The sequence below is a fragment of the Opisthorchis viverrini genome, assembly GCF_000715545.1.
Source record: "Opisthorchis viverrini unplaced genomic scaffold opera_v5_8, whole genome shotgun sequence".
Lineage (NCBI taxonomy): Eukaryota > Metazoa > Platyhelminthes > Trematoda > Opisthorchiida > Opisthorchiidae > Opisthorchis > Opisthorchis viverrini.
This window is the reverse complement of record NW_008751664.1, coordinates 2,042,571-2,058,945: the sequence shown is the minus strand read 5'-3', so window position 1 is coordinate 2,058,945 and position 16,375 is coordinate 2,042,571. Positions and strand designations below refer to the sequence as shown.

General features: G+C 44.9%; 1 protein-coding gene across 1 annotated transcript in view; it reads right to left on the bottom strand.

The window, feature by feature from the left end:
* Window positions 1-4,695: 4,695 nt before the first annotated feature.
* Window positions 4,696-16,375, bottom strand: part of T265_00803 (hypothetical protein) — a gene marked incomplete at both ends in the record, with an annotated part of 29,855 nt that continues 18,175 nt past the window's right edge. The window contains 6 exons of the mRNA XM_009164675.1: window positions 4,696-5,539; window positions 6,667-7,262; window positions 14,569-14,681; window positions 14,803-14,845; window positions 15,100-15,190; window positions 15,288-15,826. Of these exons, the coding sequence (XP_009162939.1) occupies window positions 5,128-5,539; window positions 6,667-7,262; window positions 14,569-14,681; window positions 14,803-14,845; window positions 15,100-15,190; window positions 15,288-15,826 (1,794 nt within the window). The remainder of the gene's footprint in view (window positions 5,540-6,666; window positions 7,263-14,568; window positions 14,682-14,802; window positions 14,846-15,099; window positions 15,191-15,287; window positions 15,827-16,375) is intronic.

Here is a 16,375-nt window from a genome sequence, read left to right as displayed (position 1 = left end):
TTAGGAGCATATATATCAAGGAGGACCTCTCCGCTTCGGATAACTAGCAACAACTAATAAATAATTACAACTTGGGTCATTAAGGTCAAGAACGATAGGCTGCAGCTCGGTCTCCGCACGGTAAGGAATCCAACATTGAAGCCGATCCTAATTGGTGATTTGTGCAGACCTGGCGGCCGATCTTCGTGATCGGAAACCGCGCCTGAGGCATTTCTGAAATCGACTAATTGTGTTTTAGACGACAGTTGCACGAAGGGATGTAGTAAGTAATGGTGACGTTTATGACTATGCTGTTCTCGGCATCCCGGGATGTTGCGCTGAAAAAAACTTATTTTACGCTCGGGTTCGCATCCTTGGCCAGGTAATTTCCAGTAGGCATGAGCGACAGTCGAAATTTAATAGACTAGCGTGATTTTTTGAGGGTATCAGTTACTGTAAACCTGTGCTGATCACCAAAGTTTTCCAATTTAGAAGATACAGAGATCTCTAATGCCAAAGGTGCCAGAAAAGTGTCGAAAATGTCCCCAAGTGAGAGGTTTCCCTTCATCGAAGGTGCCTCATAGAGAGCGAATATTTTACATAAACTGATTTGTTTGCTTAGTTAATTTTAAGCCATCGAAATGACACTATCTGCTTTGCCCGGGTGGGTTAATCTACGGTATTTCGTGATCGATTGGTATCTTTAATGCGTTCACCTCGACCGGATCCAGCCTCGGAAATAAGCAAGATGTGGAATGACTTTAAATTGACCTCGACCGGATCCAGCCTCGGAAAGTGGTGCTGTCTGTCTATGAAAACTCAACAGAAGCGTTTATTGATATTAGTGTCGCCAAATATATGGTTCTGGAAATAAGCAAGATGTGGAATGACTTTAACAGAAACAGCAGAAATTATTGTTCTTGTATCATGAATGCACTTGGCAAGAAACCGAAAACGTCCAAACGAGTAAGTGTGCTGGCAGTGAGGTGATCGATAAGCAGACAGACGAAAGATATTGATCTAACAAACGGCCTAGCCTGGAAGAACGTAAATACTTCCTGAAATAAAGTTAAAAGACCATCGATGCACTCTCATCACAATTTTATTCCGATTGTACGGAACGAAATGATTTGTCACCACTAGATGCCAGCACCTAGTGAAAGGAGGAAAAACAAGCGAGACAAGATGAGACCGTCCTAAGTGTCGTCTCACCGAGTGAACTTTTGATGTAATCCAGTCATTCTTCTCAAAACCCCTACAAACACTTCACAATACATGTAACAGGCTCCTAATAGTATATGACCAAAACTTTTCAAATCCCCTTTTAAGACCAAATCAGTTTTGGAGACATTGTGTACACTCGATATGCTAGCATGCCCCTAAGAACACCCAGACGTGTTAGGATCGAGATATCAAGCTGGCCAATCCACAACACCCAGGAGACGCAAGATACAATAGTTGGTGGGATGAAACGTGAATTGTCACATCGATTTCCAAATGTTGAACCCTACAGCCTAATCCTGTGTTTTCCTATAAGTGTCCTCGAGTAATATTCTTCTGAATTCCGTATTTATTTCCCGATGGTATCTGCTGTCTGCCGACCAGAATACACTTTGTTTCATTTTTGGTGAAAAACAGGAATGCTCCTGGCGAATATACACTCATTCGCAAACTAATTTGGTTTTTCGAGAGGCTCACCTGGAACCCAGCTGAATCTCTCGTTTGTAATGTTTTCAGGCAACATAAGGTTGACGGAAACCCGAGACTGCGCCTACGTGATAAGCCCCCCAAAAAGGGCGAAACCGATTGTGGGCTGTCGACGGATTTTCAGCAACCTTATGAATAGTACATTACAAGGAATGCTCCTATTTTTGTGGAGTTTACGTGCACACGGTGGCACTTGACCAATGTGATCTGTGGTCTCACTGTGTAGCCACACTCCAACTCTCAACAAACTCCGCGCATTTCTTTCCCATCGAGTTAGTTACCATTGTAAAACGGCATCGATCGTTTCGCGCTACTGTTTTCCAGTAAGCCCCAATAATTAGTGCACATATCCGGCTCGTAATACACACGGACGTGCATTGAGTTGAAGACTCATTTGCAAACTGGGATAGTCCTAATGACAGAAGCAAATGAGATTCAAATGAACTTTCGTTCATTCTACCCTCCAATGGAATGTGTTATGCACCATCTTCATTTGTGCTTTGGTCGTACTTCATTTACGTACAATCCGGTGCTCAAGTAAGAAATAACGCTGGTTGAAATTCGGAGATTACACGATGAGCTTCAAAAGGGAAGGACCAGTCTAGGGCTATCTAAGAGATCCAATCAGCATCATGAGTGGTATGGTGCAAAGGAAAATGATTCCCATATCTTGGATGTTTGTCACTGAAACATGGACAGTCTTTGTGCGTTACAGTCATTAGCTGAGCCTCATTCATTCTTAAAACNAGTGTTCAGGAACCGACTAATTTGACAAAGTCGGAAACTACGTCCACATGATGAGCTTCAAAATGAAAACACCAGTAGTTACCAGTCAAGGAGCCCCTATCAACCCTATAACCTTGAATTATTATAACCTTGAATTAACCTTGAATAAATAAATCAACCCTATAAGTATTACAGCATCGAAGAGGGGAGCAACGGCTGCATGAACGTCTAGTTTAACCGATGTTTTTGGCTCGGACTAGTACGAAATTGACCAGGAAATCCGTGGTTCGATTTCGTGGTCGAATGATCAGTTTTTCTTGTCTAAGCTTTGATAACCTGGAGTTGGCTCAGTTCTTGGGGCTTCCTACCAGTGAATTAGACCCCCACCGATATCTTCTTGACCAAGGTATTTCCTCTTGGGTGGGGCCATCAATGTAATTTGGAGCTCCAGAAACCTTCCTAATGAAGAGTCCATTGTTTTTTACAGTTTGTATCAAGGCGTGTTGATAGTTTCCTCTTCGGTCAGAATATCCTAGAACAATCGAAGCCTTTGTAAGTACGCGACGGCATTAAGATCAACCCGTTCGATTACCATTAGTTCCTGATACTCGGCTCACTACAAATAAGTGGGACACGGCTGCATAGCAGTTAAGGAATAAGTTCTTAAAACTTCACAAGCGTCCACTTCAGTGTTCAGGAACCGACTAATTTGACAAAAAGTCGGAAACTACGTCCACATGACACGGCTGCATAGCAGTTAAGGAATAAGAACATGTTCTTACAATATAAAGTTTTCATCAGGAACCCTGCAAATTTAGAAACACTTTACCGTGCTTAGTGCTGTCTTCAATTCGCATTGAGATTGTGTCGCGCTCCAAACTGCTAGCTACCATGATACACTATTCATCAAACCAAATTAACTCAAGAAGTGGCGGGATAACGCTGTGGCGGAGCTATCGATGTTAGCCCCTGTCCATATCGACTGGCCAATTAAATAAAGGGAATTAGTTGTTGACCAGGTGACTATCATCAATCAAAAGACACCAACAGTGCACCGAACCGAGCACTATCCATCTCGCCTACAAACTGAAATTTCGGAAGACTTATGAGCTGTGCATTTCCCCTCATAGCAAAGTTTTTCATTTGAGAAAGAAAGGACAAAATCTCCCCACTACTTACTACTTCTATTTGACTTCTCAAAGGCACATACAGTGCGTTTGTTGAACCTCTGTTGACCAACTCAACTCACAGTGCGTACGAGTGGACAGACGTCCCTTGTCCTTTTGTCCACAGGCACCACGCTACAGTTAATACGATTCTAGTCATGACAGAAGCCATTTGCATTATCTCTGTTTCGACGAAACCCATTTCCAGCCTTCTGACCTCCAAATACGCGTGGTGGGCCCTGGTATTCCTGTCCGTTGAGAGCCTTGTATGTGATTTTCTAACCGATTTCTATCGGCTCGTTGGCCTCTAGGAGATGGCTGAACGACTGTCCCTTCCACAGGCCTTGTTGCTCTGATGATATTACGAGATTATTAACCACTATTCGAGAGTTTAAACCGAATGGCTGCACAACACGCGTTTATGGACCTTTTTGTCCAAAATGAGTTTCCCCTCGTCAAGCCGTGTTGTCAATATCCAAAGACTGTATCCGTAGCTGATGTCGTTCTGCGGTGGTAATGAATTTTTACCGGTGTGCTCTCGCCCCGATTTGAATTTCTGCACGCGAGTAGCAATCACACTATCATACCAATCGGCCAAAGCCAGAACGACAACTCACGTTTTTCAATGTGCATCTCCTCGTATTTGGAACGTGACTGTCGGAAGGGATAAACCAATATCAAATAGAAATTACAAACTACTACAACGGAGCGCTGCTTTATCTCTCTTATTAGTTTGTTGTCAAGACAGAAACACTTTCGCTGGCACTGCCCAAGTTGGAAATCATCACTTTCGCGATCATCTTTATAGGATCGTCACCCGAAGACATCCGATTGCCAATGCTCTTCCCATTTGAAATCACACAAAAACACTTTACAGGGAAAACTCATTTCATGAGAAATGCGAGGAGGGGATGGTAGAGAGGTTTCTGTCCCAGTCTTTCTGTATTGAAACCTAAAGCTCAACAATTAGTGCCATTCAACCTCCTTTTCAAGACCTATTTTGGCTATATATCTCGAATGGCCTATTACTTTTTCGATGTGGTTTGATAGGGCAGAAACCTCAAATTGATCACCCAGCCCAACGAGTGCAGCGATAATAAATGCATAAAAACTATATTGGTGAATATCGAATAACGAGGTAAAAATTGAAAAGTTGGCCTCACAGAAGAAAAACAGTGAAGAATTACAAGTATGTATTGACTGTACTTATTTAGAGTTCGTGGAAGTTGTTATCGTATATATTTGGATTAACTCTTTTTCACCTAAATTAAACAGCGCTATGACCGTTGGGCAGATACTCGTAGTTCCACTGGGAATGTGCAAATGTGTGTGTATACATACGTGTACGTGCTAGTAATCCCGAGGCACAGTGAATAATCAAATTGATGCAACTAAATTCCAGGTCGTGCAGTTATTAGGTTTGGAAAAAACCTAGGGAAGGCAGGAATAGCGTTGTTGTGGTCATGTTTTGGCAATTGAGCGGTAGTGAGAAAAAGGATAGAAAACAATAAACCGGATGGTATTACAGGATGCCAATAGTTTCAGCACGCTATGCACTGAGGAGAGTAGGTGAGGTGCATCCGGACTGTAACCGTTTGATGCGCTCGTAAATTTTCACAGCAGGACCTAACTTGATTCCCAGTTCAGTGAGTACATCCATGCGCTTCATGAGCAGCAGACAAGCGCCGTCAATTTCTTGCTGGAAGAAGGCTTCGGCTTCGCGCGGAAAGCCCTCCTCTAATAGCCATTCGCGTACATGCTCTACAGACCAGGCTCGGACGTCAGGGGGACGGTAGTGGGCGGTATCTTGCGAGAATTCACGCCCCGTGTCTCCAGTGTCGTATGCATCTATCGTAGTTTGATCTCGAACGGTGGATGATTCATCGGTATTCGTGTGTGTAAGCTGTTCCAAATGTTTGACATTGTGGTCTAAACGCGAGCAATTACCCGTATCCGGAGTCCTGGAAAACAAGAAAGTGGAAAACAAATCAGGAGATATCTAATGCTCCACAAATGAGTGGTGGTTCTCAAACTACCATTGAGTATAGCAAGTCAGCAGATGCTGAGTGACGAATGTGAAATGCTGCACTAGGTTGCTTACAGCACACTGAGTAAGGGAAAGTGGAGTAAAGGTAAGCAGTTAGTGACATAAAGTTACACCAGCTCTCTGTTACCTTGCGACGATGACTGAGATGTTACCAAACAGCAAGACACGGATTGATACGATCGAGGAAGGACCCCTCAACAAGGGACATTTCCGCTTTTCCTCATGAACTTATCGTGGACATTCATAAACACCTCCAAGACACAAACAGGGAGCACTGTGTAGAGTGAAGTTACTCCTCGGTAAAGAGTAACTTATTTTTCGATAGCAGATAGTTACGTGCTTATGACCTCCGACAGCTTGCATTAAGTTACGGAAAGTAACCGAGATTGGGAGCAGTCTTGCCAACAAGAGTTTGGTAAGGAAGTGTTTCCTGTAAATAGCCATTCCGTGGAGCACTAGGCGACTTGAGGCGGACATCCCAGGTCAGAGAGGTGATACGTGAGTCGACTCGTACCCACTGAGGTTGGTCTTTGTACTAGTGATCGAGACGTGGACTCATTCAACCAGCACAATCAAGCTTGGAAGGGAGTTTGCGGAGTGAAACCTAGTTACTCCTCGGTAAAGAGTAACTTATTTTTCGATAGCAGATAGTTACGTGCTTATGACCTCCGACAGCTTGCATTAAGTTACGGAAAGTAACCGAGATTGGGAGCAGTCTTGCCAACAAGAGTTTGGTAAGGAAGTGTTTCCTGTAAATGGCCATTCCGTGGAGCACTAGGCGACTTGAGGCGGACATCCCAGGTCACAGAGATGATACGTGAGTTGACTCGTACCCACTGAGGTTGGTCTTTGTACTAGTGATCGAGACGTGGACTCATTCAACCAGCACAATCAAGCTTGGAAGGGAGTTTGCGGAGTGAAACCTACGAGGTCTGGAAAAAATTCGCAATACTACAAGTTCCACAATCTGAAATGAGAGAGTGTGATTCGGTCATACTTTTACAGATACAACAAAAACCACTTTGGTTTGCAAATCCGTACCTGCTTTGTTCAGAAGAAGAAGAACCACGTCGTTGACGAGGTGTACTGCGTTGTCCATCGCTCGACGAGCATCTTTCTTGTGGGGTATGTTGTCTCATCGCTGGAGCCTCGGGGGCTGGGGAGACACTCTGAACGGTGGAATCTGGAGTAGCTAAACGGTTGGACTCGGAAAGGTAGTTCGGGGTAGGTGTCGGGGAAGTGCCTGGGGAGATTACCTCAGCGTCTCTATCCAGGGAGCGTGCTTCACCCTTTAACGCTAGCTCTTGATCCTCTCTCAAGTCCTCAACTTTAGATGAACGAAGAGTCCCTGTTTCTGATAGCTGAGATTCGTCATTGGCCTCATTTTCATCTTGACTGCATCGGGCCTCGTCCTCATTGTGATGCAGGCTCCCTCCTTCTTCGGTGCCAAAGTTGGTACAGTCTTCGTACTTGGAATCAGACTCACCGGGTAGTGTTCCAATCGCAACAGAATATCCCTCCTTTTGGCATTCTGCGCAAACCCAAGGTAAACTGCGGTCTACTGGTTCTTCTAACTTGGGGACATGGCACTCAATATGGAAGCCCTTGTCGCAGGCATCACAGACAAGTAAATCGGTCTGAAAAGGTGCACAAATGAGGGTGTGACAACAAATTAGATTGGAAGAATCTACAGCTAGTCAGTAACGCGAAAAACATTGCCCAACTGAAATTTCGCGATAGGTGGTGTGAAACAGAACAAACCTATTTTATTTTCATCATTCTGTTGATTCAGGTGTCACTGGAAACATACTTCGGTCTAGTTCCATTCTTTTTGACATCACTATGGACGGATGGTCACATCGGCCTAAGCAGAAAAACACTTCAGTGGCCGGGAAAAAAATACTCACTTATGTGAAAATGCCACGTTACGGATAAAACGAATGCATCGCAACTAACAACAGGGATTCCATAGTAGGAACATCAAAGGTGAGTAGCGCCGCCAAACATCTCGGGATGGTGGTGGGTGTCTCTAAAGCTGCACACCACTAAACAGCAGCCGAGAGACCTGTTATCATATGACATCTGTGCAGAAGTACCTATTCACTGCCTTCTCGTGGCACGGATGTTGGTTCACAAAAACGGAAGGTTAAAAGCGTGAGCCAGGTGCTGCAATCCGGTTGATGGTCGATTGGTTTGTCCATCTAGGGGAGCTGGTTAAACCCTGGTTCAAAACTAACAGTAGCATGAACATAAGTCAACTCCAGAGGATCGGGCGGGATACAAAACCCACGGTAGCGGTGCTGTTCAACCGTTCATTGCAAGTTCCTCTACTGTCCTACAAGTAATGCTTGGCTGTCCAAGGCCTGTAGATTCTCCTCGGATAGGGAATCCCACTGTTCCGCTGATCAGGCTCTTGAACCGTCGAATTCGGGTAAAACCCCTTGCTATACCCCTTACTATGTTGGTATGCATTTTTTATTTGCTTGCGGCCCAACGACCAAATGGGACATCTCGATCCACCGGAAACCCTAATTTCACATGCTGTAACAACTTGAATGATTCGGCATCCATCTTGAGTTCACCAAGCCTTATTTGAATTATTACTGAGAGGATTTCCGGTCACTGGATTACTATAGCTAACCCCAGCTGACCGCCAACGAACCATGCTTCTGAACCAAAGTTGAGTTCCTCCAACCTCCAGATACTCGGAAAGACTGAGGAGCAGAGAGACCATGATGCACTGTTACTGCAAGCTCAGGCGGGGGTGATGAAGACGCTGGGATGATCAATTGATAACGCGGCAAAGATACATGAAAACAATCTCAGCTCGACTGTCTCCTGTGGGGACAAACAGGTTCCCCAAATGGGGGCCTAAGAAAATGCCATAATTGACTAGAAAAATGACACACACGGTCTGGAATCGTACTTAATGACGTACATGTATAACATTTTTGCCGTGGATTTGTCTATAAACTCTATTCTCCACTCAACTTTTACCCTTACATTTTTGTCGGTTATTGTTACGCAATGTTTATACACTGTCTGGCACATTGGCACCCCTTAACTCTGCGTTCAATTTACATGCTATCGATATGTTGAGGGCGTGGTCCATCGACAACGTGGTCGTCGTATTGCACCATGGTCACAAACCGTCAAGTTAGGTTGTGCGCAAATCTAGCAAGTCGAAAAGTGGAGTGACATAAAAACTGAGACGAAATGGATTAACCCGTACGAGCAGTGGTGCTACAACAGAAGAAAACGAGGTCGTTCAAAATATCCTAATCAGACGGAGATGCAAAACTCTCTAACGAGCAACCGATATGAACAGTGACTGAGAATTACGATCCATGAGTTCATCGATTGCTATATTAAAAATAGTCGCTATCGCATACGATCGGATTCACTCGTGGCTCATGAATTCGCCTTAGGGAGTGAGAAATGCGTTTGCATTCCTAGTCGCGCTATCGATTCCGTGACTGTCTGGCTGTCTATTCGTCTAGGTTTGGCCTTTGGTCTGTCATATCTAGAAAAACAACACACCCATTTGAGGATTTGAACGTTGATCAGACAGCAAAAACCAGGTCGACCAGAAGGCACTCCGTTTCAAGTGGGTTTAGAGGAGTGGGCTTCGATGCGGAGTAAAGCCAATCGGGAACGAAAGCATGGACGGTGAAGGTAGAGAGGTGGTTACACCGAGGAGTGCTATAATTCGATTCAAACTTAACGATAGATGGGTTTCTTGTCTCGATTGTCCGTAGTCTTAAGGTTCTCTTCTGTCACAGCCATGTCCGAAATCTGTAGTTCACTTCCATGCTCCACAACTGGACCCCGAAAGTTAGCTGAGCAGACTGGACAGAAAACAACTTCGACTGGTAGGTGAATCTAGAGACTTTCGAATATAAGCTCTATGCCAAATCTGTCTCTGCGCATCATGAGAAACCAACGTTTGTAAACCAAACGCCAACCGCACGGCCATCAGTTATATAAACGTTAAACTTGTTTTTGTATGGTAGTGAGACCTAGCCTACTCTTACCTCCGATATTCAAAACCCGATAATTTTCAACCACCAATGTAGGAGAAGCAATGTTGCTCAATTTATGGAAACATCGTGTGAGTAGAGTCGATGAGATATGCCTGGTACACAAAAACTCCGCAAACTGCGTACAACAAACTTGGATGGATACTAACCCGTCTTCCACCCTGACACGCCTATTGCTAGACCAGGAGCTGGACAAAAGGAGTTCAGATGACGTAGCGCGGAATAATGAGGACTCTGATAATACGAATTTGGTGGTGTGTAAGCAGTATTCAGCTCAGCTCAGCTCAGATCAGTTTAGCAACCGTGAACTGTGTACACATGTACGGTGGTTCGCATCGTCGCAGCTTGTAGTAGTGGATATTGTAAGGTAGAGAGAAAGTGGGTGAAAAAACGGAAGATAAGCGAATGCTCCGTGTCATGGCACAGAACCACAATCAATAGCATGCAGACTGTGCTTTTTTATCGTCCGTCTTGTCGTGAATATGTTCTTTGTTCTCTACACATTACTCGAGCTCAGGCCGTGCGGCCGATTACCATGCAACAGGTACTATCCTGATGTACCCACCAATCAAAAGATGCCCCGCACCGACCTGTTCCTGTGCGAAACATTCAAGCTGTCGATTCGGACTGGAAGTGATTCACTCAAATTTATTTGTTAGCAGCATGACAGCCTTGACAGAAGCCCAGCACTGTGTGAAAGGCAGAACCGTAACCAGACCTCGAGTAAAAAAATGCAGTCAGTTTATCGGCGCACGTATGATCGCACGACGGATGCCACAACAACACACTGGTTGGTAGCACACATACCCTTAGTTAGTGCATCGGTGTGGGCGACAAGTTGAGATAACTGGTCACCTCAAGACACGCATTTCACAAGATTTGCGGAAACAATAGGTTGTCGAGACAAGGATAATGGGCCCCGAGTAGGGGGTTGGTTGGTGATAAATGAAGCCCTTCAGTTCGGCGGCGTATCATAAGTAAACGATGGTATGGTTCTCAAAAGTTTGCGTCGGTGTATAACAGACAGGTCTACGATGAAGAATGCTGCATTCAATCGGTCAGAAACAAAGTCGAGTTATGTGAGTTGGCGCCTAGCTAACAATGGAGAATGATCAATAAGTTGATCAGTGATAAACGTGCAGACGCGGTTGATCAGTCTAGACTCTAAACAGCTCACGCAGTAATGGAATCAGAGCAGTTGGCTTTACCCAATCAGAGTGAATCTGGCTCAACGCGTTCATTGTGTCCTGCGTGACGCAAATGTCACTGCATCACACTTCAAAACACTGGTCTGTGGTCTGCGACAGATAAAACTGGTAGGTGTAGCTTAGGAAGGACAGAGGGCACGTGTACAGTAGGAGCAACCGAGCTCTGTAAGAGTAAAATTTCCCACTCGCAATTTACACAGAACTCGGAATAGTTGACGTCCGTTGTAGTGCTACTACCACGTCCATAGCCGGGCCACTCGTGTTCACGCCTTCCGAGAAGACTTAACTAGGAGGTGCATGGAATTTTACGCCGCAAACCATGCTCAAAACGTATTTTTTTCCAGTGCATCCAGAGTGCAAACTCTCAAAGGTTATGAGCGGATTCTGGATAATCCCTTGCCACACAGAAAAACCCACTTTAACGTTGAACAATATCAATTCCTAAGCAGCTTGGAATAAGATACATGCAATGTGAACTGCCAACTGGGACGGTCAGATGTGAGCAAGTTATAGTTATAAGGTTCAGTATTCTGCACACATCCAGAGCAAATGGGCGCGAATCCTTCCCTCCTTATATTAGACAGGATGTCTCCTCTTCAGAGAGTCGACTAACAAGAGCCGTTTATTTCTCCTCATATACCTTCGCAATGTAGACAGTCCGCTGGTGTCTGCTTTTGTCAGATTATGATGGAATTTTCTTATTTTGACAAGAGTCAATAAGTCAAACATGTGCAACTGGGATACGATGACCGGCTTTAGTCAGTAGGCTTAGTCTCTGAATTTCCATCAGTCTTGGAAACTAGTTCCAGCAGAACATGATGGAGTATTCCGCTGAAGAAGATCAAACGACAGATTCAGTCACGTCTTTGCACCTCAATTTTTAAGTTAGTATTTAACACCAAGTGACGACGTTCCTTCCAAAAATCTAAAAGATAACCGTTGATGTTATATGAACCCACATTGTAGTGACGGACAAGCGCCGACGGAAAACACACCGTAGACTACTCAACCGCTTGAATTGGTTGTTTTCGGTTGATCTCATTCACCGGTGCTGTAAAAAGGGACTACAGTACGTTAGTGGTGAGCTTGTTCACGGGCCTCCCGCTCGCATCAGAGTGGAGTTAACAACAGCCACATGCTAAGTTATCCGAAATTCCGGTCCCCAAATAAGTGCAAACTAACTGCTTAATGATAACCGAATTCTCCGTAAGGGTTAATGATCAGCTAAGGAAATCAAATTGTTCATGCCAATTCACGTTACTGTTCTTTGCAGTAAGCTTTTGTGTTCACTCCGGTTTACTTAATACTAGCCAACCAAACATTTTTCATCACAAAAAGTCTTTTCAATATCTCGATAAAAGTCTAAGGACAATTCGATGTCAAGTCTAAATGCCTTAAGAAGCATGCAGCTCTTCGAATTTCATACGCCACATTAAAAATCTTAAGGGATACCTTTGCTTTACATCAAGTTGACACTTGTGGATTTCCAAAGTCACTTTGAGGAATTTAGTGAGACGTCTTATGATGACTCAACAGGAAGAAAACATGGAATAGTGAGGTGTCAGGGTGTAAGAAGTTTGCGAACCTATTTATCTAAATGCCAAATGCCTTGTGAAGCCGGGGAGATTTCGGGTATAGAAATTCACAGACCAGATAAACGAACTCTGCTCAAAGTTTGGCAAAACCAGAAATAGCGATTTTGAGTAATGTTTGGCAGTGGACCCTCGAGGAAACTAGGGTAATCGAAATCATGGACAAACACGACTCGGAATTTAAGACTCGATAGAGAATACAAGAAACGGTGGGATATAGTGTGTTCCGAAACACTGGACTGATGAAAGTGTAGACAAATTGGCGGTCTGATGTCACACTGCAGATCAGGTATGAATAGCAACAACCGAGAATCTTACATCAAAACGGGTATAAAAACTCTTAACAATATAACAGTTATTGACAAGGCCCCCATACATTGCCCTATTCTATTATCTCTGGTGTGCAGGAGCAGGTGTGCAAATCGAGTTCATGTGAATAAAGAAACACGATAAATAAGCAGACATATCGCTGATATTCAGTGCAATTGGTGAAGGGAAAATCATGGTGCCAAAGGATCCATGGAGGATAAATTACTCGTCTGGTACATAACCTCTGACAGAGACTTTAGAACCGAAGGTAGTGCGACGCCAATTGTAAAATCGAACGATCGATTGTTCAAAACTAGGTATGCCTGGAAGTGTGATTGAAAAATCTGACAATTACTTCGCACGGCTCAGCATGCGCGGGCTGAGTGGGATCAAACGCAAACCTCATGGTTCAGATGATTCGTAGGATGTGGTAGATCTGGACAGCTAATAAGCCCCAGTGGACTGAAAAATCATTAAACCAATTTCGAATCGGAAGGGCTTGGGCAGTGTTTGCAAACCTCCATCACTTGTGGGCCCGAGGGGACCAGATGGCTCAGTGGTAAGAACGCGAAATTACTGACTGGATGGTCCATGGTGCGAACCCGACCTCTGCATCCCGAATTCCTCTGTCTAGGCTTTGGCAACCTGACAGTATCCCAGCCCTCGTGCTTCCTTCTAGTGGCATGGCAACTAGGCACCGAAAGGATGCTAACGCTGAAAGATTTTTTGTTGGCCCGACGTGACACCAACTTGGCTATCAAGGATGGTGTACAATGCTGATTTATGGACCAGAGGCGTGATGGCTGCATAAAAAAGACCTTCGAGGACTATGTGTTAGCCCACCGGTGCCTCCGAAGCACTGAGCGGGTCCAGTGGAACTATCAGATCAGTAATGCTGATGTGCGCCGGATGGTCCTAAGGAAGGGTGGCTCTACCTCGACTGATCGGCTGGTCACACTCCACAGGTCACGCTGACTCGGCCATGTAATTCCTATAGCAGGCCCTTTACCTCTTCACCCATCCATCGAGTGGGTGAAGAAAACTCAGAAGCGGTCAGTCCAAGACTCGGCAGCGGGGCAAGAACGTCCTTACCGATTAAATCGGTCGCGCCAGTAACTGCCGTATCCCCGAATGGGGAGCTCCAAGACGTGACAAACCGATGGTTGCTGACCCCAATAGATCTGGCTACCATACAGCCAGTGGCAATCTTCCACCAAAGCTAGTGCCTATTACTAGTGCTAGTGCTCTATTACTCCCTACCAGAATGGACAAACGAGACAATTTAACTTCAGTGAGCTGACTGGGCCATCACTTGCAACGCAAGGCTATAATTTACTTATTCACTTTATCCTCAATGAACGGAACTGTATCGGTTGGAATAGTTTCACTGTAGTACATGGCCTATAGCTGAAAAACTGACCTGACCAACTGTTTCATGTAACAACGCCGCCCCAGGTAAAAATCCTAATCTAACGTGTTCATGCACGATATGGAATGAGCCGTTGAGCAAAACTGTACGTTGACAGTGGAAATAGTTTTAGAGATACATATCGCAAGGTTTTTCTTTGAATTATTTATTTATTCGTATATACCTGTCGTGACGACAGCAACTGGATGCCGGAAGAGAGCTTTGCAACATTACCGAACGCAGCCGTTTATTAGCCATACTGGGCTTTCATATGACATGTCAGATATTGATTGAACGTAGTGAACGTAGCTACATGACCTCATTGCATGAACTGTCGCTAGTTCATATGACGGGTGCCTGGCAGATGAAGTTTTACGTTCGCTTACCGTGATTTGTTTGTTCTGGCATACAGTACACGTTTTGCAGTCCGTGCATTGCCAAGGTGACTGACGTGCGCGTTCCGTCAATTCGGGCCAATAATCGAGGCAAGTTGGATGGGCTGTAAACATAATAAAATAGGAGGGTCATTGAACTAAAATGCTTAAAACTAATACGTTTCTCAACAAAATTTGGAACACAAACGGTCGAACACTAGAACAGCTTAGAGCTGACAAGCCTACTTTCATTGGGACGTAAAGTGGATAACAGATGAGAATGCTTCATCTTAGACTCAGGAGCTCACTCTTTCATGATATCTTCGTATCATCTTCTGTGCCTTTCCTGAGATCAGAAGGAGTATGTGTTGTGGTATGGGTGCCCCATACCCAGGCACGGTTCCTTTGGCTGATTCGTTCGAACAGTCCATAAGATGCGTTCAATTCTGTGGTACACAGACCAAGATCCTTGGGTGCTAGCTCAGCCCAATTCAGCGCAGTGAGGATGGTGCGGAGAATTTCCGACAAACATGCGGCCCCAACCGGACGATGATGAAACCAAAACGGCTCAGTCGTGTTGGAATGCCAAGTCAAGAAATAGGCGTCATCTTTGTGTCCACGTGAACTGGACCACCTTAGAGCCAGGCAATAGATAGAGAAACGGCAATACCGTATCAAAAAGGGGCCACCTGTATTGAAAACAAAAAGAAATGACTAGGGTGAAAACTCACTTGGGTCTCTTCGACAAGTAGAATGCATGCAAACAAGTCAAACAGCATGCATGATTATTGGCGGGAAAATGGCCAAACAGGTAGCCGAAATTTGTTGACGCCTTTTTTGTTCTAGTCAGCCGTGACCTCACGGACTGACCAGTCAGTAGATCGCTCAGGTTACGAGGTACAATTTGCGGACGAGTTGATGAGACTTCCGATTGGCCAAATTCCTGGACACTGAATTCCGGGCTTTCACCTGTATCTAGCATGGGTGGACCCATATGTGGCACATAGAGCAGTCGCACCTGAGAACAACGTAATAGCCACTCATAATCCAAGTGGAATATATCCGCATCGACCAGTCTAATTGGGCCAGTATACTCTTTACCAAAGTTATCCATGGTCGTCGCCGAGTGATTGTCTGGGATAGCAGAGGTCGGAAGTACGACAAAGTGCAGTTGCCCACTAAGACCATAGCGAAGTTGTTGACCAGTTCGTAATCCAAGTACGCGACTGACGACGTGAATGAGCGTGTATATTAGTTGTTGAGGGTTTGACTGGCCAAAAAATTTCCGCCCCCATAAGTAGTCTTCCGAGGTCGACATTGGGAATATCGGTTCAACGAGAAACAACTTTAAGTCAGCCCCAAACTTTGGACGATCGTCCATAGAATGTGTAAGGTGTGGTGAAGGGTGACTTAGTACATCAGTCCCTGGTAAAGTACATGTCATGGGAGGATTTAAAGACCCCTGTGCTGCCATAGCTTGTAAGTGCGGCTCAAGAAAAACTGGAATGGAGCGACCTACACCGAACGGCCGAGTCGACAGATAAGAAGCCGTTTTGGGGAGAATGGGGAGTAGACTGGAACTGTTAGATCTCCTCAATGGGTTTTGGAAAACGAACCTATTTGCACTGCCACGGGCATTTTGAAAACCAGGGGGAAAGTGTGAAAATGTTGTCTGGGGACTGCCCAGAGATGATATGCACTGTGGTGCAACGGCCTGATCTCCATAAGTGGTACTTTTCAAATTATCTGAACATCTGCTTGCAGAAGCGGAATCAAGAAGAACTGAAGAGTGATGGGGCCCTGAGCTTGCCGAAACGGA